Source organism: Canis lupus, chromosome 35 (assembly GCF_048164855.1).
Source record: "Canis lupus baileyi chromosome 35, mCanLup2.hap1, whole genome shotgun sequence".
Classification (NCBI taxonomy): Eukaryota; Metazoa; Chordata; class Mammalia; order Carnivora; family Canidae; genus Canis; species Canis lupus.
Genome location: NC_132872.1, coordinates 23,250,036 through 23,274,105, shown reverse-complemented (window position 1 = coordinate 23,274,105; position 24,070 = coordinate 23,250,036). Strand labels below are relative to the sequence as shown.

General features: G+C 43.2%; 1 protein-coding gene across 3 annotated transcripts in view; it reads left to right on the top strand.

Annotated features, from left to right (window-relative positions):
* NFKBIZ (NFKB inhibitor zeta) overlaps positions 1-24,070 on the top strand; it is a 30,516-nt gene that overhangs the window by 2,011 nt on the left and 4,435 nt on the right. For 2 of the 3 annotated variants that reach the window (XM_072812484.1, XM_072812485.1), the window contains 8 exons: positions 19,913-20,055; positions 20,571-20,601; positions 20,720-20,823; positions 20,920-21,701; positions 22,388-22,493; positions 22,864-23,010; positions 23,204-23,267; positions 23,567-23,736. In XM_072812484.1, coding sequence (XP_072668585.1) covers positions 19,924-20,055; positions 20,571-20,601; positions 20,720-20,823; positions 20,920-21,701; positions 22,388-22,493; positions 22,864-23,010; positions 23,204-23,267; positions 23,567-23,736 — 1,536 coding nt within the window. In that variant the 5' untranslated portion in view covers positions 19,913-19,923. Of the gene's footprint in view, positions 1-17,497; positions 17,762-19,912; positions 20,056-20,570; positions 20,602-20,719; positions 20,824-20,919; positions 21,702-22,387; positions 22,494-22,863; positions 23,011-23,203; positions 23,268-23,566; positions 23,737-24,070 lie in introns of those variants that run through there. The other variant, XM_072812483.1, reaches the window with a different exon arrangement.

The window sequence follows — 24,070 nt, the reverse complement described above, 5'->3', positions numbered from 1 at the left end:
GGGACTGTGAGGTAAAACACTTTCCTTTCAAATTTGGTAGATGAAAATAAGTTATTGCTCCCTGGGCGGAGGGGTTGGTTAGCAGGAGGGAATGAAATGTATTAAACGCTTGTTTTGGGAGTTGACCAGCAAGATCTCATTTAGCCTTCATAATGGCATCTGAGGTAGACGTAATAAGGCTAATTTTATAGGTGAGGAAATTGAGGCTCAGAGATATTGAGCAATCGGTTCAAGATCGCCTAGGTGGTGAGTGGCAGAGGTTGGATTTGATCTCTGTAGCTAGTAAGTACCCTTGCCTCCGCGCCACTGGGCTATTAGCTCAGTACTAAGGGGAGAGATCAACCTCTTTCCAGGGTCCCTCCCTTTCTCTGGCTCCCCGCTGGGTCCCACTGCTTCCGGTTCAGATTTAACTGGTAAAGTTTTAGTTGATAACCATATAAGCCTTGGTGTTTTAAGAAGACCATAGGAAAATCTTTCATACCTCCAAGAGTGAAGCCATCTGGTGGAACGGTGAGGATGGTTGGGCTAGTGGATGGGAGAAGCCATTTTTGGACACCACACTTGGGGTTACAAAGAAAGGGGAATCCCACCCTTCGTCACCCTTGCTCCTCGAAGGATGTTTCCTTCTGTGCTAGAAAGCTAAGGCTTGGAAGAGCATCACTAGTCAAAGCTCTGGTGAAGGGCCCACTGCTACTGCTTCTGAAGAGGAACTGTGGGTGCCTATCGATATATTTATATTTTTTAACAATTTCATATGCTTATTTTCTAGTTTACCTTTCCTGTAGGCCCTATGGTACTATGAGTGGAGTAATTAATCTACTTGGTTAAAAAACAAAATGCTCTGATGAGTTAGGAAAGCATTTCAATTGTTGTCTTTTACAGGCGGTTCGTCTCAAACCTTAATATGCATGAGAGTTATCTGGAGATCTGGTTGAACTACAGATTCTGTGTCAGTAGGTCTAAGGCGGAGCTTATCATTCTGCATATTTAATAAGTTCCCATGTGATCATAGGCTTGCCCAACGTCCACACTTTGAGTAGCAGAATTTTAAGGCTCCCGCAGTTCTAGTTAATAAGAACAATTATGGAGCTTTTCTTTAAAATCTGTGTATGTCATTGTACCACGTAGAGAAGTAAATTCTGCTTGATTATGTTAAACAGCACTGGTGATGCTGTATTATTCACATGATACCGAATATCTGTATTAAGCTTTTCAAAATGTTGTCAACCACCTAAATGTTGCACCTATATAATTGCAACTTCCAGATGTAGGAAGACACTAAAAATGAATTTCTCGCTTTTCGTTCAGAAGTTTAGTAGTGTGCATAAACTTTTAATATTGGCGTAAGACTTTTCGACGCATCTTAGCGTTGGTTAGTATGTGTGCATCCCCAGTCCTGTGATTATTTCAGTCAAATTTGCTATTTGTCATAGCACTTATTTTTTAGAGTGGCAAATGCAGTAAACCATGCCTTCTCCCAGAGGGTTCTATTGTCTCCAAGTGGGGAAAATTGGTTCTGGGGGAAGGAAATATCTTCTATATTACAGTAGTCTGTGCCCTTGTAAAGGACCCTAATAGCACGTAAACAGATACAGAGTATATCTCTGGTTTTAAACTTTCATCAGGGGACGGCTAGGGAAGAAATGTCTGAACAATCTCCTTAGGGGGTGTGCTAAGGAGAACAAGGTTGAACAAACAACTGTAAATGCACTACATATACTTATTCAGTTGAAGTCAAAAAGATTTTTCCCTAGCTTGTTCTCTCTTTGTGTCTTGCTTTGTGTCTGCATCCTTGCCACAATTGTTTAAAGTATCTGCCTCCAGAAGAGGGATGATTTCTGATTTTTCCCCCATATTTCTTTACTTCAGGAATATTTTCTTCTATTATATCCTTAAGTGTTTTTAATACTTTAATAAATTGTGAGAAATGTGACATAAAATTTACCATCTTAACTATTTGTCAGTGTATAGTAGGGGGCATTAAGTACATTCACATTGTTGTGCCACCATCACTACTATTCATCTTCAGAAATTTTTCGTTGTCTTAAACTGAAGATCCACATCTACTGAACAATATCTCCCCGTTTCCCCCTCCTCCAACCCTTGGCAACCACCATTCTCCTTTCTGTCTCTATGAAGTTGACCATTCTAGGTGCTTCATGGACATGGAATCGTAGGGTGTTTGTCCTTTTGTGACTGGCTTGTTTCACTTAGCATCATGTCTTCAAGGTACATCCGTGTTACGGCAAGTGTTGCAAATTCCTTCTTTTATAAGGCTGAATAATATCCCATTATACATTCCCCATTTTGTTTATCCACCCATCCCTCAATAGCCAGGTAGTTGGCTTGCTTCTACCTTTTGGTCATTGTGAATAATGTTGCGATGAACATGGGTGTATAAGAATCTGTGAGTTCCTGCTTTCAATTCTTTTGGGTGATGCCTAGAAGTGGAATTGCTAGATCATATGGTAATTCTATGTTTAATATTTTGAGGAACTGCTGTACTGTTTTCTATAGCACCGTGGTGCTTGCTTTTTAACTCATTTTGTGCCGTGTTTGGTGGAGTGCAGTGACAAAGTGTTTGTACGATGAATATATGACAGAAAATGATAGGAAATTGAGAATAAATAATCTGAATGACTCAGCACTACGGCTATTAAAACAAATCAGCCTCACCCTCACCTGTCCACATACTACAGTGAACACACAAACAAATGCGTGGCTGTGAATAACTCCCATGAGAATCATGGAGGGAAGGCACTTAGATTCCATCTGGGTCAGATCCTCTTGAAAATGTGTGCCCCTTGCTATGGATTCCCACATTTAAAAGAAACTTCAAGAGGCTGGTGGGAGGCTCAAGGATGAGAGCTACAGAGGTGATCCACAGATGTGGATGAAGATGAACTAAACCAAGAACACCTTGAGGAAGGGAATTGTGTGACTTCAGATTTTCACTTTCCTCTCATCCGCCTCCTTCTCTCTCCTCCACAGTGTAAGCAGTGGTCACTCCATGAGTTTTAGTTGGACACAGAATGTGGAAAAAAAATCGGAATAACCCAGAATGAAAAAAAAATAGTGAATTTTAAATCATTTTTTAATCTGTGAAAAAGTATTTTGAAGATTGTAAGAAGTTTCTATTTCATACCTTTGTTGAGGGTAAAGGAGGTGGGTTTAAATAGGGAAGTCAAGGGTTGGAGGAAATGGAAAATGATCCCTGGGCAAGGCTGCTGAGTGTCCCCTTAGCATCTCTAGTAACATGAACTGAAACTATCTGAACGGGGCAGACACTGATGCATCACGGACCTTCCCAGGCCTGCTGCTCTGTGCTGATGTTTCATATCTTTTAAACAGGCAATGAAAACAGTTCTGTTTATCTGTGGTCCTGAACATCATCCGGCATTAAGACGAGAAAAGGAGTCTTAGATACAACACTAATGTGTAAATCCAGAGATGGTGCTAGATAGGTTGCAGCCAACCGAAGTGTTTGTAGCAAGTTGGAAGGGAACTGTCTGGTGATAGTAATGTTGAAAGGACATGCCCTCTGCATCTCGTACCTCTCTTGTGTTTGTCAGTTATCCACATTTCATGGTGGTTCGTTTGGGGAGGTCTCTTTTAAAATGCAAATAGTCAGATGACTGTTTATGTCTCAGTGTGATTTAATTTTGAAATGCCTTCTTGAAGTTTTACTGGAAGGGAAGGGCATGCAGACTGCCCTGATAGGACTGCAGATATGGGGCGAGATGCGGTAGTAGGAGCAGCACGGGAAGTGCCGTGTGGAGGTTAAAATCAAACTCCCACAACTCTCCGTCACCTGGCTCGTATTTTTGTTCATGGTGCTACCACTGTATCAGTCTTAAGGTGTTGGGTACTCCTGACTCTCTCCTATCTTTCTGTGTTCAGTCTGTTGCCAGCCCTATAGATTATTTGTCTGAAATGTTTTTTTAAACAATTCCTCACTTCCTATTCCCATAGGCACTACGCTCCTTCCATCCTTTAGTACCTGTCCCCGCTGTGGACTGTCTCTCCTGATCACCTGTCTCACCTGCTGCTTTGTCTTTCCTAAAGCACGGCTTTGGTCATGTTTTTCCCAGTTTAGAAATCCTGAATGGTTCCCCATGGCTTATCACATGAACTCCAACATTTTCAGTGGCATCAAGACTGTAGTCCAGTCCAAACTTGGCTCCATGATTCCCTCCTTCTATATTCTCTTCAAGTTTGGCTGGTGGTCCAGAGAAGCCAAAATGCTTAACAATCAAGTACTAAATGGGGCTTTGAAAAATGGATAGTAATTGCAACTATCATCGTTGAATGTGTACTGTACACTGTGTGCTGGGAGTTGTGCTACGCATATTATAACGTACATACTGATTGGATATAGTTAATATTTCCATTTATGGATGAGAAAACAGTCTCAGAGAAGTTAATTAAAGCTGTTAGTTAAGTGAATGCAGCTGGGATTTGAATCCAGGTTTGTTGGACTTCAAAACCCTATGCTTTTAAGCAAGGGATGAAGAAAATCAGGCAGTAATTCTAGCTTGGATAAAAGTTGGGGACAAGAGGGGCACCTCGGTGGCTCACTCAGTTAAGCATCCAGCTCTTGATTTCGGCTCAGGTCATGATCTCAGGGTTGTGAGATGGAGCCCCACTGGGTGGAGCCAGTGTGGAGCCTGCTTAAGATTGTCTCTCCCTCCCCCTCTGTCCCTCCCCTGCCCTCAAAAAAAGAGGTAGGAACAAGAATTAGTGTGCTGTTTTCCAGGATCACTCATAAAGACTGCATATGAAGTAGTAAATGGAAGTATGATGGGAGAGCGCATTGGTTTGCTAGGGCTGCCATAACACGATGTCACAGACACACATAAACTGGCATATTAGTATCTAAATCAAATTGCTAAAATCACACAAGATAATGTACCATATAGGTAAAGTATTGGACACATCCTCGACATGTAATACGTTTTAGTTCCTTTCTTGCTCCTGTAATTATTATGACCTTTGAGTGGTCATATACCACCTATTTGTGTGTATGTGGTTGGGAGGACCAGGGAGGGATAGATTACATATTGGACAAAAACCTGTCTAGTTATAATGTGTATCTCCACAGCATGCCCCCCCCAGAGCACTTTCACATTTATGCGGACTGGTTAGGAAGGAGCCCAACGTATTAAAATAAAATCACAACTGTGTGGGGTGCTTATCTGGCTCAGTTGGGAGAGCAGGAGACTCAATATCGGGATTGTGAGTTCGAACCCCACGTTGGGTGTAGAGATTACTTAAAAATAAATGAGCTTTAAAAATCATGATAGAATTTGGAAGTCAGAAAACTGACTATACTATAATAAACAATGATAAAGATTCACTAAATTGGCCATGAGATTTAGTAAACAGGTTCTCCTGTTAACGTCTCTTCATTTTTCTCTGTTTCTAACAAGCGTGCTCAAATTTCATCTCTTGACCTCATTCTGGGTTTTACGGACTTGTCCCGTTCCCATCAGCCTATATTTTCCTTTACAGTTTAAAAGTTCCATAAAATTCTAGCAAGCACGGTCTGGAGGAACAAAAACAAACAAAACCAAACCAAAACCCAAAAAACTAAAAAAAAAAAAAAAAAAAAACCCAAAACCCCCCCAAAAATCCCAATCCTCTAAAGAGTAGAGGATAGATAGAAACCAGTCATGTTTCTCATGTGTTCCGTTTACTTTAACTCTCCGAATGCAGGCCTGACCAGTGATTCTCAGCCCTTTATTTCCCCCAGCACACCTGAGAGATAATGGTATACTCCCATCAGTAAGGTTCTCTCTGGCTACCACTGTCATCAAAATGGGGTCATGTGGCCCTTGAAAACACACTTCCTCAGTGTTTATCTTTTTTTTTTTTTTTATTTAAAGATTTTATTCATGAGAGACACACAGAGAGAGGCAGAGACATAGGCAGAGGGATAAGCAGGCTCCATGCAGGGAGCCTGATGCAGAACTCGATTCCAGGACCCCGGGATCACGCCCGATCCTGAGCCAAAGGCAGACGCTCAACCGCTGACCCACCCAGGCGTCCCTTCCTCAGTGTTTCTGCTAATCCTGTAAGGAGGGATTCCCCATTTGTCGGAGAACTGCTTTAAATTACTTTATCCTACAATTCTAGTGCCAATTATGCCACTCATACTACCTGAAAAAGAGGCTGGAATTTTACAAAAATCTTCACCTGTATGAAATACAGACTGATTGAGATTTTTCTTTCATTATGATTCCTTAGAAAAAAGGAGGAGGGCGGACTTGGTTTAAATGCCTATTTTACCTATAGCTGTATGTCATGAGACGCCGTACCACAGCCAGCAGCCCCCTGGAGAAAATTATAAAGAAAAGTGATAAAGTATGTTTATATGGACTGTTGGCACCCACATAAGTACAATGATCCAGGAATCTTAAAGTACAGGTCCAGTGAGTAAAAGGAACAGAGACTTGATAGAAACCAATAACACCACGAATAACCTGCTATGAAAATTTAAAAAGGAAGAAAAGTAGATGCAAGCAGATTGTCTGATAAGAGCAACCAGATTGCAAAATGCCTGGAGTTTTAAAGAAAGTCACATTTACTTTCTCATAAATAAATACTGTTGCAGAGCAGGGGTTAGGTGCTCTTGATTTGGGGAAAGCACGACTTAAGGGAAAACACAAACAAAACTAAGTTTTTAGGTTGTATGTTTCAAGATTCTCAAATATATGCGTCTATGTGTTCATTTATCCAAAGGTATTTGTTAAAGAGCAAGATTTTATTTTAAGAAAAGATAAAAAGACAGTATTCAGCAATCTATTATTAAATTTAATTCTATTGATTATGAAAATTAATCTATTTATAGTTTAACTCAGTAAATATTTATTGAGCACGTACATGGTTCTGGGCTTTCTTCCAGAGTACTGAACAGAAAGACAGGTCTGTGTCCTCACGGAGCTTACGCTCACCTGGAAGAGACAGACAACACCCAAATAGCTATATAAATATAATGCCAGGGGGATAATAATGGGCTATGAAGACAAAGAAGGCAAAGGGAGAGAACCAGATAGGCTACATTAGCCGGAGAGGTCATGTGAAACTATTTCCCAAACCTATGAGACAGCAAAGCAGTTTGAGAACTGAGAGTTTTTGTCTCCGATGTTTTTGAACTCTGAGCAAGCTCCCCAACTCCCACAGATTGAACTCTGACCTGTCTGAAGACTCTAGATTCCTATCTCCAGCTCTGACCGTTTCTCTGAGTCCTAATTCCATGTTGCCATGTGTATAATCAAGGGATCCAAAACCAAACTTGCCATATTCCCCCTTTTCTTCTCCACCCCCACCTAAAACATTATCTTCATTTTTCTAGAAATCTCTAGAGGACTTAAAGATTGAACTCTTTCAGCACCTTTATTCCACTGTAGAAAAGTCCTAATAGTTCCTTGTCCAAAATGCTTCCCACCTACCCCGCAGGTCCTCCTTCTCAGTACCATCACATTTAAGGGCAGCTGGAGGGGTGCCTGGGTGGTGCAGTTAGTTTAGCATCCAACTCTTGGTTTCTGCTCACTGGCTCAGGTTGTGATCTCGGGGTTGTGAGATCGAGCCCTGTGTGGGGCTCCACACTCAGCGTGGAGTCTGCTTGAGATTCTCTCTCTCTCTCCCTCTGCTTCTCTGCTTATGCTCTCTCAAATAAGTAAATAAATCTTAAAAAACCACACACACAAAAAAACAAAACAAAACCAAGAGCAGCTTGAAGTTTGTTTAGGAACACCACGACACCCATATTTTTCCCTGCTCGACCACAGTTGGACCCCATGACTGCCCATATCATAACTAAAGTCCTGTGCTTGGTTTTCACCTCTAAAATCCAGCTACATCAAACCTATGTGTTATGGACTGAATTGTGTCCCCACCCCCCACCCCAAATTCATATGTTGAAACTCTAACCCCTGGTACCTCAGAATGTGACTGTGTTTGGTGCAGGGCTTTTAAAGAAGTAATAAAGTGAGGCCATTAAGACATGCCCTAATCCAATCTGACTGGTGTCCCTATTAGAAGAGGAAGAGACACCAGGGATGAGTGCCATAGAAAAGGTCACCCATGAACTTGGTGAGAAAGGCTTTAGGAGAAACCAACCATGCTGACACTTTAATCTTGGATTCTAAGCCTCCAGAACTGTGAGAAAATAAATCTTCATTGTTTAGGCCACCCAGTCAGTGACTTGAGGCTCAGAAATTAAGGAACAGGTCGCACAGCTGGTCAGTGCTAGAGCCGGATCTGCAGGTTTCAAAGCCATGACACTCTTGTGCCTCTGAGCACCGTTGCTTAAAGCAGGGGTTGGCAAACTTTTCTGTAATGCACCCGATAGTAAATATTTTATTTTTTATTTTTTTGCATATTAAATACCTCATTTTTATTTATTTTATCTCTCTCTATTTTTTAATTGAAGTTCGATTTGCTAACATGTAAAACCCACTGCTCATCCCATCAAGTGCCCCCCTCAGTGCCTGTCACCCAGTCACCCCATCTCCCCGCCCACCTCCCCTTCCACCACCCTTGTTCGTTTCCCAGAGTTGGGAGTCTCTCATGCTTTGTCACCCTCTCTAATTTTTCTCACTCATTTCCCCTCCTTTCCCCTATAATCTCTTTCACTATTTTTTATATTCCTGTATGAGTGAAATCATATAATGTTTGTTCTTCTCCGACTGACTTACCTTTCTCTCAGCATAATACCCTCCAGTTCCATCCACCTCGAAGAATGTTTTAGATTTTGTGTACTAAGAGACAAGATAGAAGATATTTTGTAGGCACTTCTATAACTATTGAAAGTGTAACTATTTAAAAATGCACTATTCAATTAAATATGTACTAAGTAACAGGTGGTTGGCTACTTAAAGGGAGTTTATGATAGAGTAGAGTAGATGGACTCCTAAATGGGTAATTTCAACACAACTTGAGAGTTCTGATGGGAGTCTTTGTGGAAACACAGAAAAGGAGCTTTAAGCCAGACTGAGGGTGAGAGTGAGCGTGGGGAGGTGGAGGGTCAGGGAAGGCTCCAGGGGTGGTGGATGTTAATCTTGAGTCTTGGGAAAGATGAGCATGAATTGGCCAGGTGAGGAAGGGTAATTATTTCACATAGAGGGAACAACAGTCAGATCTATGGCAAAAACTCTATTCAGTTTTGTATGACTGCAGCTAATGAGGAAATTGAGGCTTGTGAGGAAGGCAGGGCTTGGACACTTGCCATTCCAAGAAGACTGAACCTGCTACTGAAGATGACAGGGAGCCATCGAAGGATCCATAAATAAGGTAGGGCAATTAATAGATTTGGTCATAGGTATGACATGCTCATGGCAGTCTGGGGGATAGGTTTTAAGTGGGGAAGGTTGATGGGTAGTTATTTGGCTCAGGTGAGAGATAAAGGCCTGTCTTGGAGAGTTTAAATAGAAATGGAGAGGAGAGGAAAGTTCCAGAACCAGGTGTTCAACAATTATGAATACAATCTGGAATTTTAGTTTGAATCATGATACTACCTGCATTCTTTCAATAAATTTTTTAAAAAATAATGCTTATTTTAATTTAAAGTCATTTTGCCAACATGTAGTATAACACACAGTACTCATCGCATCAAGTGCCCTCCTCATTGTCCATCACCCAATTACCCTATCCCTCCACCCTCCTCCCCTCCTGCAACTTTCTGTTTGTTTCCCAGAGTTAGGAGTCTCTCATTGTTTGTCTTCCTCTCCAGTTTTTCCCACTCAGTTCCCCTCCTTTCCCTTATAATCCCTTTCACTATTTCTTATATTCCACTTTTGAGTGAAACAATATGTCTTTCAATAAAATTTTAAAAAGATGCTTACTTACCTATTTGAAAAACTGTATTTTCTAAACCAGAAAAAAATTGATGGCTCGAATAACTAAAGCAATCTTGAGAAAGAAGAACAGAACTGGGGGTTATCACAATCCTAGATTTTAAGATACACTACAAAGCTCTAGTGATCAAAACAGTAGGATACTGGCACAAAAACAGATGCAAAGATCAACAAAAAAGAATAGAGAGCCCAGAAATACAGCCCAGGCTTATGTGGTCAGTTAATCTAGGATAAAGGAAGCCAGAGTATGCAATAGGGAAAATACAGTCTTTTCAATAAATGGTGCGTGTTGGGAAAGCTGGACAACTACATGCAAAAGAATGAAATTGGACCACTTTCTTATACCATACAAAAAACCCTCAAAATGAATTAAAGACCTTAAGGTAAGACCTAAAACCATAAAACTCCTAAAAGAAAACATAGGTAGAAAAAAAAAAAAAGAAAACATAGGTCATAATCTCTTAGACATTGGCCTTAGCAACATATTTATGGATATGTCTCCTCTGGCAAGGGAAACAGAAGCAAAAATAAATGATTGGGACTACACCAAAATAAAAAGTTTTCACACAGCAAAAAGAAAACCATCAACAAAACAAAAAAGCAACCAAGTGAATGGGAGAAGATATTTGCAAATCATATATCCCATAAGGGGTTAATATGAAAAAATATAAAGAAGCTTACACAACTCAACACTGAAAATACAATCAATGACAAAAAATGGATAGAGGACCTGAGTAGACATGTTTCCAAAGCAGACATACAGATGACTAGGAGACATATGAAAAGATGCTCACATCACTCATCATCAGGAACATGCACCTCAAAACCACAATGAGGTATCATCTTATCCCAGTCAGAATGGCTAGAATCAAAAAGACAAGAAATAACAAATGTTGGGGAGGACGTGGAGAAAAGGGAACCCTCCTGCACTGTTAGTAGGAATGTAAATTAGGGCAGCTGCTGTGGAGAACAGTTTGGAGGTTTCCTGAAAGTATTATAAGCATACCATATGATTCAGTCATTCAACTATTGGGTATTGACCTAAAGAATATGAAAACACTAATTCAAAAAGATACACGCACCTCTGTATTTATTGCAGCATTATTTGCAATAGCCAACATTTGGAAGCAGACCAAGTGTCCACCTAGGATGAATGGATAAAGAAGATCTAGTGTGTGCGTGTACGTGTGTGTGTGATGGACTACTACTCAGCCACAAAAGTGAATGAAATCTTGTCATTTGCAACAACATGGATAGAGCTAGAGGACATTATGCTAAATGGAATAAATCAGACAGAGAAAGACAAATACCATATGACTTCATTTAGGTCTGGAATCTAAAAAATAGGAGAAATGAACAAACCAGACAAATAACCAGACTCTTAACTACAGAGAACAAATTGGTGGCTGCCAGAGGGGAGGTGAGTAGGGGGATGGGCAAAATATATGAAAGGAATTAAGAGATACAAGCTTCCAGTTATAAAATAAGGGATGAAAAGTACAGCATAGGGAATACAGTCAATAATATTAAGTAACAATGTATTGTGACAGTGACTGTACTTATGGATCGCATTGAGTAACGTATAGAATTGTTGGCTCAATATGTTGTACATCTGAAACTAATGTAATGTTGTATATCAATTAGACTTCAAAAGCAAATGTAAAAAAGTAAAAAAATTAGTGAGAAGAACAGTATTATTTTACATTTTTGCAAGTCTCTTAATGTCTGACTTCAAAGAAGATAGATTCTTATATGTTTCTGCATTTAAGTTGTTGCAATATATTGTTTTGGTTGAAATCTATTAGTAGTCTTTTTCAGATAATTGTGGTTATTCTTTTTTTTTTTTTAAAGGTTTTATTTACGTATTCATGAGGGACACAGCGAGAGAGGCAGAGACATAGGCAGAGGGAGAGGCAGGCCCCTCTCAGGGAGCCTGATGTGGGACTCGATCCCAGGACCCCGGGATCACGCTCTGAGTTGAAGGCAGATGCTCAACCACTGAGCCACCCAGGCCTCCTTATTCTTTAATATTATACCAGATAATTGGTAGTTCATCAAAGGATAAATGAGATATGGAGCCTGAAACCGTATCAGTGAATGTTTTTATACTCTTAGTACATTAATATCTACTGATTTCTGTCTCACCTTGAATGAATCTTTTAACCATGTGTGGTTTTGTAATGTCTTACATTCTTCAGTTGGAAAATATTGAGTTATGCAAATTTTCCAAATATTACCACATTTTGCTATATAATATTAAAAAATCACATTTGTTAATAACATAATACCTTTGACCTCAACAAAAACATCTTCAAATACTGGGAAGGTGGGCAGCCCCGGTGGCTAAGCAGTTTAGGGCAACCTTCAGCCCAGGACGTGATCCTGGAGTCCCGGGATCGAGTCCCACGTCAGGCTCCCTGCATGGAGCCTGCTTCTCCCTCTGCCTGTGTCTCTGCCTCTTTCTCTCTCTGTGTGTCTCTCATGAATAAATTAATAAAATCTTAAGAAAAAAATACTGGGAAGGTATCTGGGAGCCTGGCTGGCTCAGGTGGTGGAGCATGCAACTCCATCTCTGGATTGTGAGTTCAAGCTCCACGTTGGGTGCAAAGATTACTTAAAAAAATAGAACCTTAAAGGGGCGCCTGGGTGGCTCAGTTGGTTAAGTGTCTGCCTTTGGTGCTCGCTTCGGCAGCACATATACTAAAATAAGTGTCTGCCTTTGGCTCAGGTCATGATCTCAGAGTCCTGGGACCCAGAGGAGCCCCAAGTCCAGGCCGGGGAGCCCCAAGTCCTCAGCAGGAAGTCTGCTTTTCCCTCTCCCTCTGCCCCTCCCCCTGTTTGTGTGCACTCTCTCTCCCTTTCTCTCAAATAAAATCTTGAAACACACACACACACACACACACACACACACACCAAAAAACTAAAAAATAAATACTGGGAAGATACCAAGCTCAGGATGTCAGAAAGTTCCCTAATTAGAATTTTCATTTGAAGGATTGGCTTTTATCATTGGCAATAAATACTGTCAGTTATTTCTTAACATGACAGGCTTACTTTGTTCATTAGAAAAAAGAAAACAAAAAAACTTATAAACATCCAAGTCAGAATAACCACAATTTGTCAGTCAAGTAAATTGGTGTTCCATGAAAAATCGTGACTAGTTCAACTCACAACTCAAATGGGATTGGAGTAGAACAAATGCAGTATATTCTCATTTAATTCTTTCAGTCTAATGGACCAAGTGCTTTTCCAATCATCATAGAATATTAAAAATATGTGTATTTCAAGGCTCAATACTTAATACAATTAATTACTGTAACTATTTTGTGTGGGACTTTAAGTAAAACTAGCTTTTTAAATTTTTTCCCTTTCTGCCAGTGGTGATGAATACAATGACTACTATTTCATTTTGTTGCCACTGCCTTGATTTGTTGTTAAGGCACCAGGAGTTTACCACCCCCCCATTGCTTTTGTACCATCAGTGCAAATGTCAATACAATTATTGCGGGATAAAAGATGAGATTCAAAAAGATTATTGTACACTTTGAATGTTTCAGCATCTCTTCTGTTTGTTTTCAAGTGTTCATATAAAAGATCTTTGTAATGAGCACTGGGTGTTATATGACTGATAAATCACTGACCCCTAGCTCTGAAACCAATACTACATCACATGTTAATTAATTGAATTTAAATAAAATTAAAAAAAAGATCTTTGGTGATTTTTTTATTTTTATTTTTTAATTTTTATTTATTTATGATAGTCACAGAGAGAGAGAGAGAGGCAGAGACACAGGCAGAGGGAGAAGCAGGCTCCATGCACCGGGAGCCCGACGTGGGATTCGATCCCGGGTCTCCAGGATCGCGCCCTGGGCCAAAGGCAGGCGCCAAACCGCTGCGCCACCCAGGGATCCCAAGATCTTTGGTGATTAGCCAGTGCTAATACCTGATTAATACAACCAAAATAGCAAGTCCAGACAGTCTGTAGATCTATCCATTTCTAAGGCAAAAAAGTGCAGTACTGCAGACAAGATCAGCTTTCATGTTTGCAGTCGAATCTTAATTTGATGAGTTGCTGTATCATTGGAAAGGGCAGGGCCATTATTTCTTTTGCGGTTTTTTCAAAGTCTAAAAGGCATTTAGCAAAATAAATTCTTCTACTGCTTCAGCCAATGCACTCTAATTACTTGCCCCATGAGATACTTCACTGGCTTTTTCATCTCCAATCTGGAAAGTTGCACCAAATAAGTTTTGGCTTTTGAAAATTTTATTACATCTATGTTCAGAAATTCAGTACCTTTTTAAAAACTTTGAGTGATTGACCTCAAAATGGTGTTACAACTTAATTGGCACCATACTATTCAGAAATGTTCTATCCTGTAAGATACAATAAGGTAATTTTTTTATAGACAATAAATTGTTAACATCTATAGAATTAAGGGAAAGGTAGCCATCATCATATTTTTTATTTCTTATTTACAGTGTCTTCCAGTTGCTTTGGGGCAGATTTCTCCTTCTATGAGTCAGGGAACCTCTCTGATATGTCATTTTCATATTTTTTCTTATCTTTATATGTAGATGGAGTATCTGAGCCTTGAGGAAATGAGTCTTCTGATTTTCCTTTTAAAGTAAAAGATCAGGCTCTAGAGTCAGACACATGAGGATTTTAATCTCTTCCCCCAGTGATGAACAGTGTGACCTTGCACAAATGCTCAAGGCTTCATTTTTTTTTTTTTTAATTTATTTAAGATAGTCACAGAGAGAGAGAGAGAGAGAGAGAGAGGCAGAGACATAGGCAGAGGGAGAAGCAGGCTCCATGCACCGGGAGCCTGATGTGGGATTTGATCCTGGGTCTCCAGGATCACACCCTGGGCCAAAGGCAGGCGCCCAACCGCTGCGCCACCCAGGGATCCCTCAAGGCTTCATTTTTTAAATATAGCTCCTGGGGTCAGGAACCTAGAAGTGGCTTTGGGGGAATCCTGGCTCAAGGTTGCTCCTAAGACTATAATCAAGATGTTGGTCAGTGCAGTCACCTGAAGGCCTGACATGCTGGAGGATCAGCTTGCAGAATGGCTTTCTTATATGGCTGTCTGGTTGGTGCTGACAGTTGGCCTCAGTGTACTTTTCCAGAGAGACCTCATAACCATGGTAGCTGTCTCTCACAGAGTGAATGTTCTATCATATTTGATTAGGACAATGGTAGTGTCATATCATTCAGCCTAATAGACCAAATTGAGTTTATGTTTCAACATGTAAAATAAGGCAAAGTATATTTAGATCTTTTTGCAGTAATGTTATCAAACGAGGATTCTTGACTGCGGTGGGAGGGCTTCTGGGCATTGGGGCTTGTGGTCTCCTCAAACAGTATGATTGCTTTGAATCTGTGATTTTATGGAAAACTTTGAATGTTTATTCTGAAACATCAGTCTTTTGCTGACCATATTTATTTATGTAGTATTTGTAGATGGATGAGTTCTCCAGAAGCTATGCTTTTGAGCTTGGGTTTTTATATATCAGGTGAAACCAGAAACAATTTGGGGGGGGGGGGAATTAATTTTGTAAAAAATATTTGTGCATGAACTTGTTTGGATAGACATTTAAGGCCTTTTTATACATAAAATGTTAGTGGGGAGGAAAAAAAAGATCTGAATAAATTTTACTGAGAAAGCCCAACATCTCATTTGGAGTGTCCTTTAAGTGATTTTGGTTTCCGAAGAACTGCAATTACTGGCGTCTTGTATTTCCTGCAGATACAAAGGAGTTGTTTCCTTTTTATTTTTATTTTTTTTTGAAGTTACCCAGATCCAAAAACTGGGGGAAGGGAAAGGCAGCAAGAAGTTTTTGGGGGCAGGCAGTACAGTACTTGTGGGGAACAAGTAAATATTTCCTTTGGCCTGCCCAGCAGGGTCCTCTATCACCTATTAATGCTGAGTAACAATTTCAAGCTCCTCATCTTCCTGTCCCCCTCCTTCCCTTCTGGAACCCTGGCATTTTGCTTCTGTTGATTTACTTCTGAGCTGAAGCTGGCATCCCTGTTCACCTGGTCATCAGGCGGGCCCCCCACCCCATCCTGGCTGGGCCCCCCCCCCCCCTTCCATTGCTGCCCACATCCGCCTGGTCCCACCCTGTAGATTCGGTCTTAGCAATGCTGTCCAGCCCTTTCTTTCCATTTCCTTTCCTCTTTGCCTCTGTACCAGGGTCGAGTCCGTTCTCCCCGCCTGGACCATTGCAGTGATTCCTAATGGCCTCTGGCCCCTCAGTCTTACCCCATCTAAGCAGCTTCCAGGTTAATTTTGCCTGCCCCAAATTCTTGCAGGTTCGCTCAGTGTTAATTAAAGACCCAGTGTGTCAGTCGGCCACTGGAGGTGCTCCACCCAAAGGTTGCCTATACCGTTTGTGTTACCATCTTTGCTTTGACTACCCTGGAAGGGACTGTAAGCTTTTATCTGACTCTTCCAAGTCTTTTTTTTTTTTTTTTTTTGCCCAAGCTGATCCTTCTTCCTGTAAGTGCTTTTGGTTTAAATCCCACCCAGCCTGTAGGGAATGCCGCCTCCTTTGCAAAGATTTTTTTTCCTCGTGTCCTCTTTTCCTCCACCACTTCTTGTCTTTCTTTTTAGGACACTCTTTGGACTTTGTATCCCTCATGATGTTTGATCATAGCTGGTTTCTTCTAATGTAGCGTGTACGTGCTTCCCTTATCATTTCCACGAGATTAGAGTGTACTTGAGGGACATAATCATTCATCATTTTCTCCTGCTGCAAACTCCTGGCCACGGGTTTAACAAGATTTAGGACATCAATAAAGAATTGGGTCACTCCATCGGTCAAGCGGACTTAAGATAGGAAAGCTGGAAATTTCTGTTTGCCGGATAAAATGTAGAAACACAGACAAATCGGGTGTATTGAAATACACGCACGTGTGTGTTTCAGTTCGCTACGGAATGAGGTAGGGCACGGTTTTTTATTCCCAGGCCGTGCCCCCAAAGTACCGAGGTGTCAGGTCGTAGCTGGGGACGGGAGCGCGGCTCGGCACCTGGTGGGCGCTGCCGGCGGGCGCGTGGGCAACGGGCAGCCCCGGGGGGCGCTGGGGTGCCGGGCCCTCGGGGCCTTCCCGCGACGCCCGGACCCTGACCCGGACCCGGAGCCCGAGCCCGGCTGGAGGGGCTGCAGGGGCTGCAGGGGCTGCAGGGGGGCGGGCTGCCCAGCCCCGGGAACCCGGACGGCCGCCCCCGCCCCTCCCCCTCCCCGCGGGCCCCCTGCCCTCCCCCCTCCCCTCCCCCCTCCCCGCGGGCCCCCTGCCCTCCCCCTCGCCAGCCCTCCCCCTCCCCTCCCCCCTCCTCGCGCTCCCACCCCCTCCCCCTCTCCCCCCCCCCCCCCGGGGCCGGCCTCCGTCGGGGACCAGGGCGGGGCGGGGTCGGGGCTGCGGGAGGGAGCGGCGGGCGGGGCGGGGCGGGCGGGGGACGTTGCCTCATCCTGTACATTTTACTGGAAACGGGACGCATCCGGAGGCGGGCCCGGGAGGGCGGCGGGAGGCGGGCGGCGGGCGGCGGGAGGCGGCGGCCCAGTCCCCGCCCCCGCGCGCCCCTAGAAAAGCCGCGCCGCCCGGTGCCCGCGCCCCAGCCCGCCCCAGCCCGCGCCTCTCGCCGCCGCCGCCGCCGCCGCCCGTGCGAGCCCGAGGCCCGGGAGCATGATCGTGGACAAGGCGCTGGACGAGCGGCGCGGCGGGGACGGCGGCCTCATGAGCAGCCCGCTCAGCCTGGCCTGCTTCTACGGCGCCTCGCCGCCCGGGGCCTCCGCGCCAGGCTCGCCCGCCTCCGACTCCTCCGACCTCTCCTCCGCCTCCGCCTCCTCCTGCGGCGCCGTCGACGCCCGGCCCAGGGGCTGCGCGCGCGCGGACCGGCCGCCAGGTACCCCCCGCACCCTCCCCGGCACCCCCCGCACCCCCCGACACCCCTGGGGCACCCCCGCATCCCGGTCCCCCCCGGTCCAGGTGCCAAGTCCCGGGCCCAGAGCCTCGGCGCCCCCCCCGCGCCCCCCGCGCAGGCCCCGCACCGGCCCGGCCCGCACCGGGGAGTTGGACTTGCCCTGGGCAGGGCGTTTGCTGGAACCGATGCCCTTTGCCCGGCCTGGCAGCGCCGACGGCCCGAGAGCAGAGCGCCGACGTCTAGGGCTGGGGGTGAATCACAGTGGATTCCTCTCCCCGTTCCTCTTTTTTCTTTTTTTTTTTTTAAAGAAAAAAAAAAAAAAGCTTTATTAAGCCATAGATCGTATACTTGTGGCGAGTTTTTGCATCTGATGTAGGCATAACTTTTCTTGTGGTCACCAGTGAGGTTTGAGGACTTTAAGTTCAACTTTTTTTTTTTTTAAAGTATTTATGAAAATGCTAAGACTTTATGCTAATAAAGAAAAGAAACTGCTGTTAACAAGCTGTTAGATGACCCTGGACGGAAAGCCAGCTCGGCTTAGGCCTTTTGTTTCTGACGTTTTCGGATTTCAGAAGTCGGCCCCGAATTTCTGTGGTCTTGTTTCTCTTCTTTGAGCTTTAGAATGGTTAGAGCAAATCTTAAAGCAAACCATAAGGGTTCCTTTCTTCTGTTGTGAATCGGTTAGTTTCTTTTCTTATCAAACGTAGTTGCATAACTTGAAGGAAAACAGGCAGGCGCTGTGGGTAGGTCCGGGGACGCCTAGGTCATGGCAAGTCTTGGAAAGTGCTCAGCGTGATTTTAAAGAACGTTCTTGCTCAGGTGTTCCCTCCTGCTAGCCACTTGGGTTTCGGCTTTCTTTCATTTTAAAAAGTGATTCTTCATCGTCACCTAAAAAGTAATTCAAGCCACTCAGTTTTACAAGGTGCTCCCCGCGTGTTAAATGTATAGCAGATGTGAAAACTGTGTGCGTGCGTGTGTACATGTGTATTGGAACCTTTTCTCTCACGTTTGCTCTTCCTCCGGCTGAAACTGTTAATGCTGGTTCCTTGGTTTACCACATAGACGCAGGGGATTTCTGAAACCGAATTTTTCTCCCCGTGACGTCGAATTAACTGCTGTCATTCCAGAGAAATGCTGTGTTAGATGCTGGCAGGATTTTCCTAAACTTAAACATCAGATCAACTGATCGTTTAATTTGCTCCATCCTAGAGATGTTTCCTCTCATCTGCTCATGATATATCTGTATCTCTGCATATTCAAATTAGGCGTTTCCTGCCTCATCTTCTTTTTCCCACTCTCCGCAGAGTGGCTCAATTATTCATTTCCTGACTTTCTGCATGTTTACCTTGTGCTCAGCTCATCCCAAGAGGTTGTGACATAGTAGCCATCAGGAGTGGAATGCTGTACTCCTAGGCTGCATTTTCAAGTGTCTTTTAGAAGTTAAACTGAGATGAGATTGTTTGCTTTCTACTTAGAAGGCCTAGGTGAGCAATTCCAAAAACCACTGGTGAGGGGAAATCCTGTGTGTGTATGTTTAAGCTTAGTGAATTTAAGCAGCTTTCTTGGCGGAGCTGAACTGAGGGAAATAATAAATCTAAGACATTGTTAATTGTTAGGCTTTGGCACCTTGAGGTCTTTGGAAGAAGTTTTGTGCTTTCCTAGGTGAGTGGAATGAATAGACTTTAAATTTCTGTGTGGACATAAAGCCTTTGTTTTGAAAAAGCTAAAAATCCATCACTTATTGCTTGCTCCCTTAAGGTTTTTAAAACAGTCAAGATTTGTGAGAGGGTGGCAAAACCTGCGACTGTGTCTTTTGGATGGCTAGGACTCAAAGACAAAGAGGTTTAATTTGGGTTTATCTGTTGGCTCTGGGCCCCCCCCCCCCCCCCGAAACCACAGCTTTATGAGCTTTATTTTCTTAGGTGCCTGGTGGAGAAAGGTGTTAGCAAATGAAGAATCCTTAAGCAGGGCTGGGGACTGACCTGCAAGGCCTTTGACCGGAGAGAGTCGGAAGGGCTTTGCAGTCTTGTGGGTTGGGGACTTCAGACGTTAGATGGCTGTGCTTTTGAGATTATCAAGATTTGTGCTTGTGATGAGATTAAATCGGGATGTGTTTCGTTTTCTTTTGAACAGTTGAACCCCATATGGGGGTTATTGGAAGGCAACAGAGAGGACCCTTTCAAGGCGTTCGTGTGAAGAACTCGGTGAAGGAACTCCTGCTGCATATCCGAAGTCATAAACAGAAGGCTTCTGGCCAAGCTTTGGATGATTTTAAGGTGCCACCTATTGTTTGTTCTGGGTCAGGGCAGGGAGGTTATTCTGTTGGGCTATTTATTGTTCTCGGCTGACCGCCATCCAGTAGGTCTTTGTAGACAACACCACAGCATCATAGGATGGCGGGCGTATTGGTCTCTGTCTGCTGTATTCCTATCACTTAGCCCCCGGTACTAGGCACACAAGAGAAATTTTAATGAATGAATGAAGGAATAAACGAAGGCAAATTGGAGGCAGCAGATTCATGGGGGTTCGATTGAGATGGGAAACCTTGACTAGAAAGGGAAAACTCAAATGGCTTATCGATTTGGTCTTGACTTGAACAAGATGAAAGTGAAAACGGGGAAAGTTGCAAGATAGAATGAAAATTAAGATAGAAAATGAATATTGCTGGGATAACTATCAAAGATGTTTGATGAGCTGTGAAGAGTGATAGAGATAAGTCTGTTTTATTGATGTTTATTAAGTAGGAAACCATTTTGATGTGCACTAAGTTGGAAACTTTTTTCCCTTATAGACACAAAGCGTGAACAGAGAGCAATTCACAGGTAAGCATTCCTTCTATTCATAGTATGGGGGCTTTAGGGTTAAATAGCGTAGTGGGATTATGGGGAAAATTTAGAAAATAAGGTGATCACAGATTCCACATTCCTTTTTCCGGTATAGAATTGAAGAACACAGTACCATATAGTGGGAAAAGGAAAGGACCCGATTCGTTGTCTGATGGACCAGCTTGCAAAAGGCCAGCTGTGTTACATACCCAGTTTTTGGTAAGTATCTCACTATTTTCCCCTGAATGTGCTTGGAAATTTTTCCTGGAATGATTTTGAAAGAGAGCACGCAACCTACTTTTTCTCCTTTTCCAGACACCACCTCAAACGCCAACACCTGCAGAGAGCATGGAAGATGTTCATCACAGTGAATCCAAACAGGACAGCAGCGCCGATCTGCTTCAGAACATAATCAACATTAAGAATGAATGCAGCCCGGTGTCCTTAAATACTGTCCAAGTTAGCTGGATGAGCCCAGTGGTGGTCCCTCAGGGCTCCCCCCGGGAACAGTGTCAGGACTTCCACGGAGGGCAGATCTTCTCTCCGCCTCAGAAATACCAACCATTCCAAGTCAGCAGCTCTCCACACATGATGGATCAGGCCTCCCTGTACCAGTATTCTCCACAGAGCCAGCACTTGCAGCAGCCGCTGCCACCACAGCACTACACCCCCAGCCCAGCTCTGGAGTACGGTCCTTATTCCAGAACTTCCCAGTCCCCCAGCTATGAATCGAACCTCTTTGAGGGTCAAGAACCACAGTTCTGCCCAGATCAATGTTTTGCATCCCTTCTAAATAGTCGGGAATCGGAGAATATCGCTGTTCCCATTCAGAATCCCCCCAGTGTTCAGCAACAAAATGAGTCCCCCCTGCAGAACTTCAACATGATGCCACACGGTGCCTGTGAGGCCATGGTGGGGCATGATGCGGGCGCTACCACGCTAAGCACTTCAGCGCCGTTCCAGAACATCATCGGAAATCCAGTGAACACCACACAGTTAGGGAAGTCCTTTTTTCAGTGGCAAGTAGAGCAAGAAGAAAGCAAGTTGGCAAATATCTCCCAAGACCAGTTTCTTTCAAAGGATGCAGATGGTGACACGTGAGTATCCCTTTCTGAACCTAATTTGATAAACCATAATCCCTGGATACAGTGGGCACAGAATTTCTCTAGGGTCTACCAGGCTGACCTTAGTAAGTGGCTAATCGGGATGACGAGCGTAGGTAGAAATTGCTGTTGCTAATATTTCAGGAGTTTTCTTCTTCTTTTCTGTCTGAACCGATGATCTCTTCTCAATTAATGAAAACATACGTGTCTTTGAATAGCTGGTTTTGAAAGACCAGCGTGGATTGTGTCTATAGAGCAAAAACAGATCGTCATTAGTTGGTCAGCCATCACCTGTGAGGTGACTTGTAGACTAAATCTTAATCTGTCATGACATCTTTGTGGTCGTGGGCAAGTTATTTAACCTTTCTAGGTCTCAATTTCTTGACACGTAAAGTGGAAAGACCTCCCTCATAGGGTTTTTAGGAATATTAGATATAATAGACTTAAGGCCATCGGTGTGGTGCTTGGCATTCTTCTTACTATTTCTGGTAACTTAACACATCTGTTGCAACTCAGATGTATTATTAACCCAACAGAAAAGATAAATTACTGTCTGTACTGTTTCTTTTGAATGCACCAACGTATCAAGAAAGGGGCTAAAGTAGATTTTTTTTTTTTTTTTTTAAAGATGAACGTTGTGAAGTCAGAAGTAATCACCTCTTTCTTTCCTTGTTTCCCAGGTTCCTCCATATTGCTGTTGCCCAGGGGAGAAGGGCACTTTCCTACGTCCTTGCAAGAAAAATGAATGCGCTTCACATGTTGGATATTAAAGAGCACAACGGACAGGTGAGGATCTCATCCGAGTGAAATGGCAGAAATGTCATGGGGAAGAGGACACTGAGAAGTTTCATATTTATGTACGGGTCATTTTAGAGCTCCCAACCGAGGGAGTTGAGTTAATATTAACTTTGAGATGTTGATTCTTTGCCATCATCAAGCTTGAAGTTATTAATGTTAACTTTGTAGTTATTTGACCAAAGACTAACTGGGTGTAATAAAGCCACACCCTAGGCTTATGTTAGTTTCCTTGTGTTACAGTATCTTTGAGCTTATTAATAGGATTTATTTTCCGTTCTTAGTTTTGGTTCATATTGCTCATGAGGGTAGTGTTACATATTTAAACAAAATCTTTTTTTTTCCATCTGAATGTCCACAGAGTGCCTTTCAGGTGGCAGTGGCTGCCAATCAGCATCTCATCGTGCAGGATCTGGTGAACCTTGGGGCCCAGGTGAACACCACTGACTGCTGGGGAAGAACCCCCCTGCACGTCTGTGCCGAGAAAGGTCACTCCCAGGTGCTTCAGGTAAGAGCCTCGAGCCAGCTTCTGCTATCACAGGGCTGAAGAGATAGGGCTCGGATAGGAGAAGCCAGATGTAGGTAGCCTGTTGCAGTAACCTGTTTTGAGTCGGCTTACTCATTTCTTGGCAATACCAATAAGTACGTATTTGTGTAACTTGTCTTTTGCTAACATGTGTCTATTTTTTAAAATTTCGCAGGCAATTCAGAAGGGAGCAGTGAAGAGCAATCAGTTTTTGGATCTTGAGGCAACTAACTATGATGGTAAGAACAGAAATTTTATTGGATGAAAAACCATTTAGAGAGTGGGACCCATCAGTTCTAAGGGTATTAAGTTTCATACCAAGAAGGAAGGGAGGCCATTAAAGCTGAAATAGTCTACAGATAAAATTAGCACTGAGACGCCACGGAGGGAATATTCAGATTGCCTTACCAGTTCTCGGAGAGCCCATTTGTAGGTCATGGTAGAGACCGTCCTCAGGGTGTGTAATTGTGGAACAACAGAAAGACCTGGCGGGTACTTGACCACTGCTTTATTGCTTTATTACACTTTTTTTTTTAAGGCCTGACTCCTCTACATTGTGCGGTTGTGGCACACAATGCTGTGGTGCATGAGCTTCAGAGAAACCAACAGCCCCATTCACCTGAAGTTCAGGAGCTTTTACTGAAGAACAAGAGTCTGGTTGACACCATCAAATGTCTGATTCAGATGGGAGCAGCAGTGGAAGCTAAGGTACGTTCTCAGAAGAGGTTGGAGATAGGATAGGGAAGAAAGGAGGTTGTAGCCAAAGACCTTGTTCCCGAGTATAAAATAAAACTATTTTCCCTCTTTTTAAATTAATGGAGTGAGTAGCAATGCATGGATAATTAAGCTTAGATTTTAAAATCATCAGCTTTCTGAATTTGCTTTTAATTTGTGGATGGTTATTCAAAAGATCATTGAGCTGTGAAATAAATTTGTCTTTGTTTAGAAAAGGAAAAGAAAATGCCTGAAATTGACACTGTTATTTTGGCTTCCATTTTCACATACTAAGCACAAGAGTAGTGATTTCTTGTAAGAGTTGTTC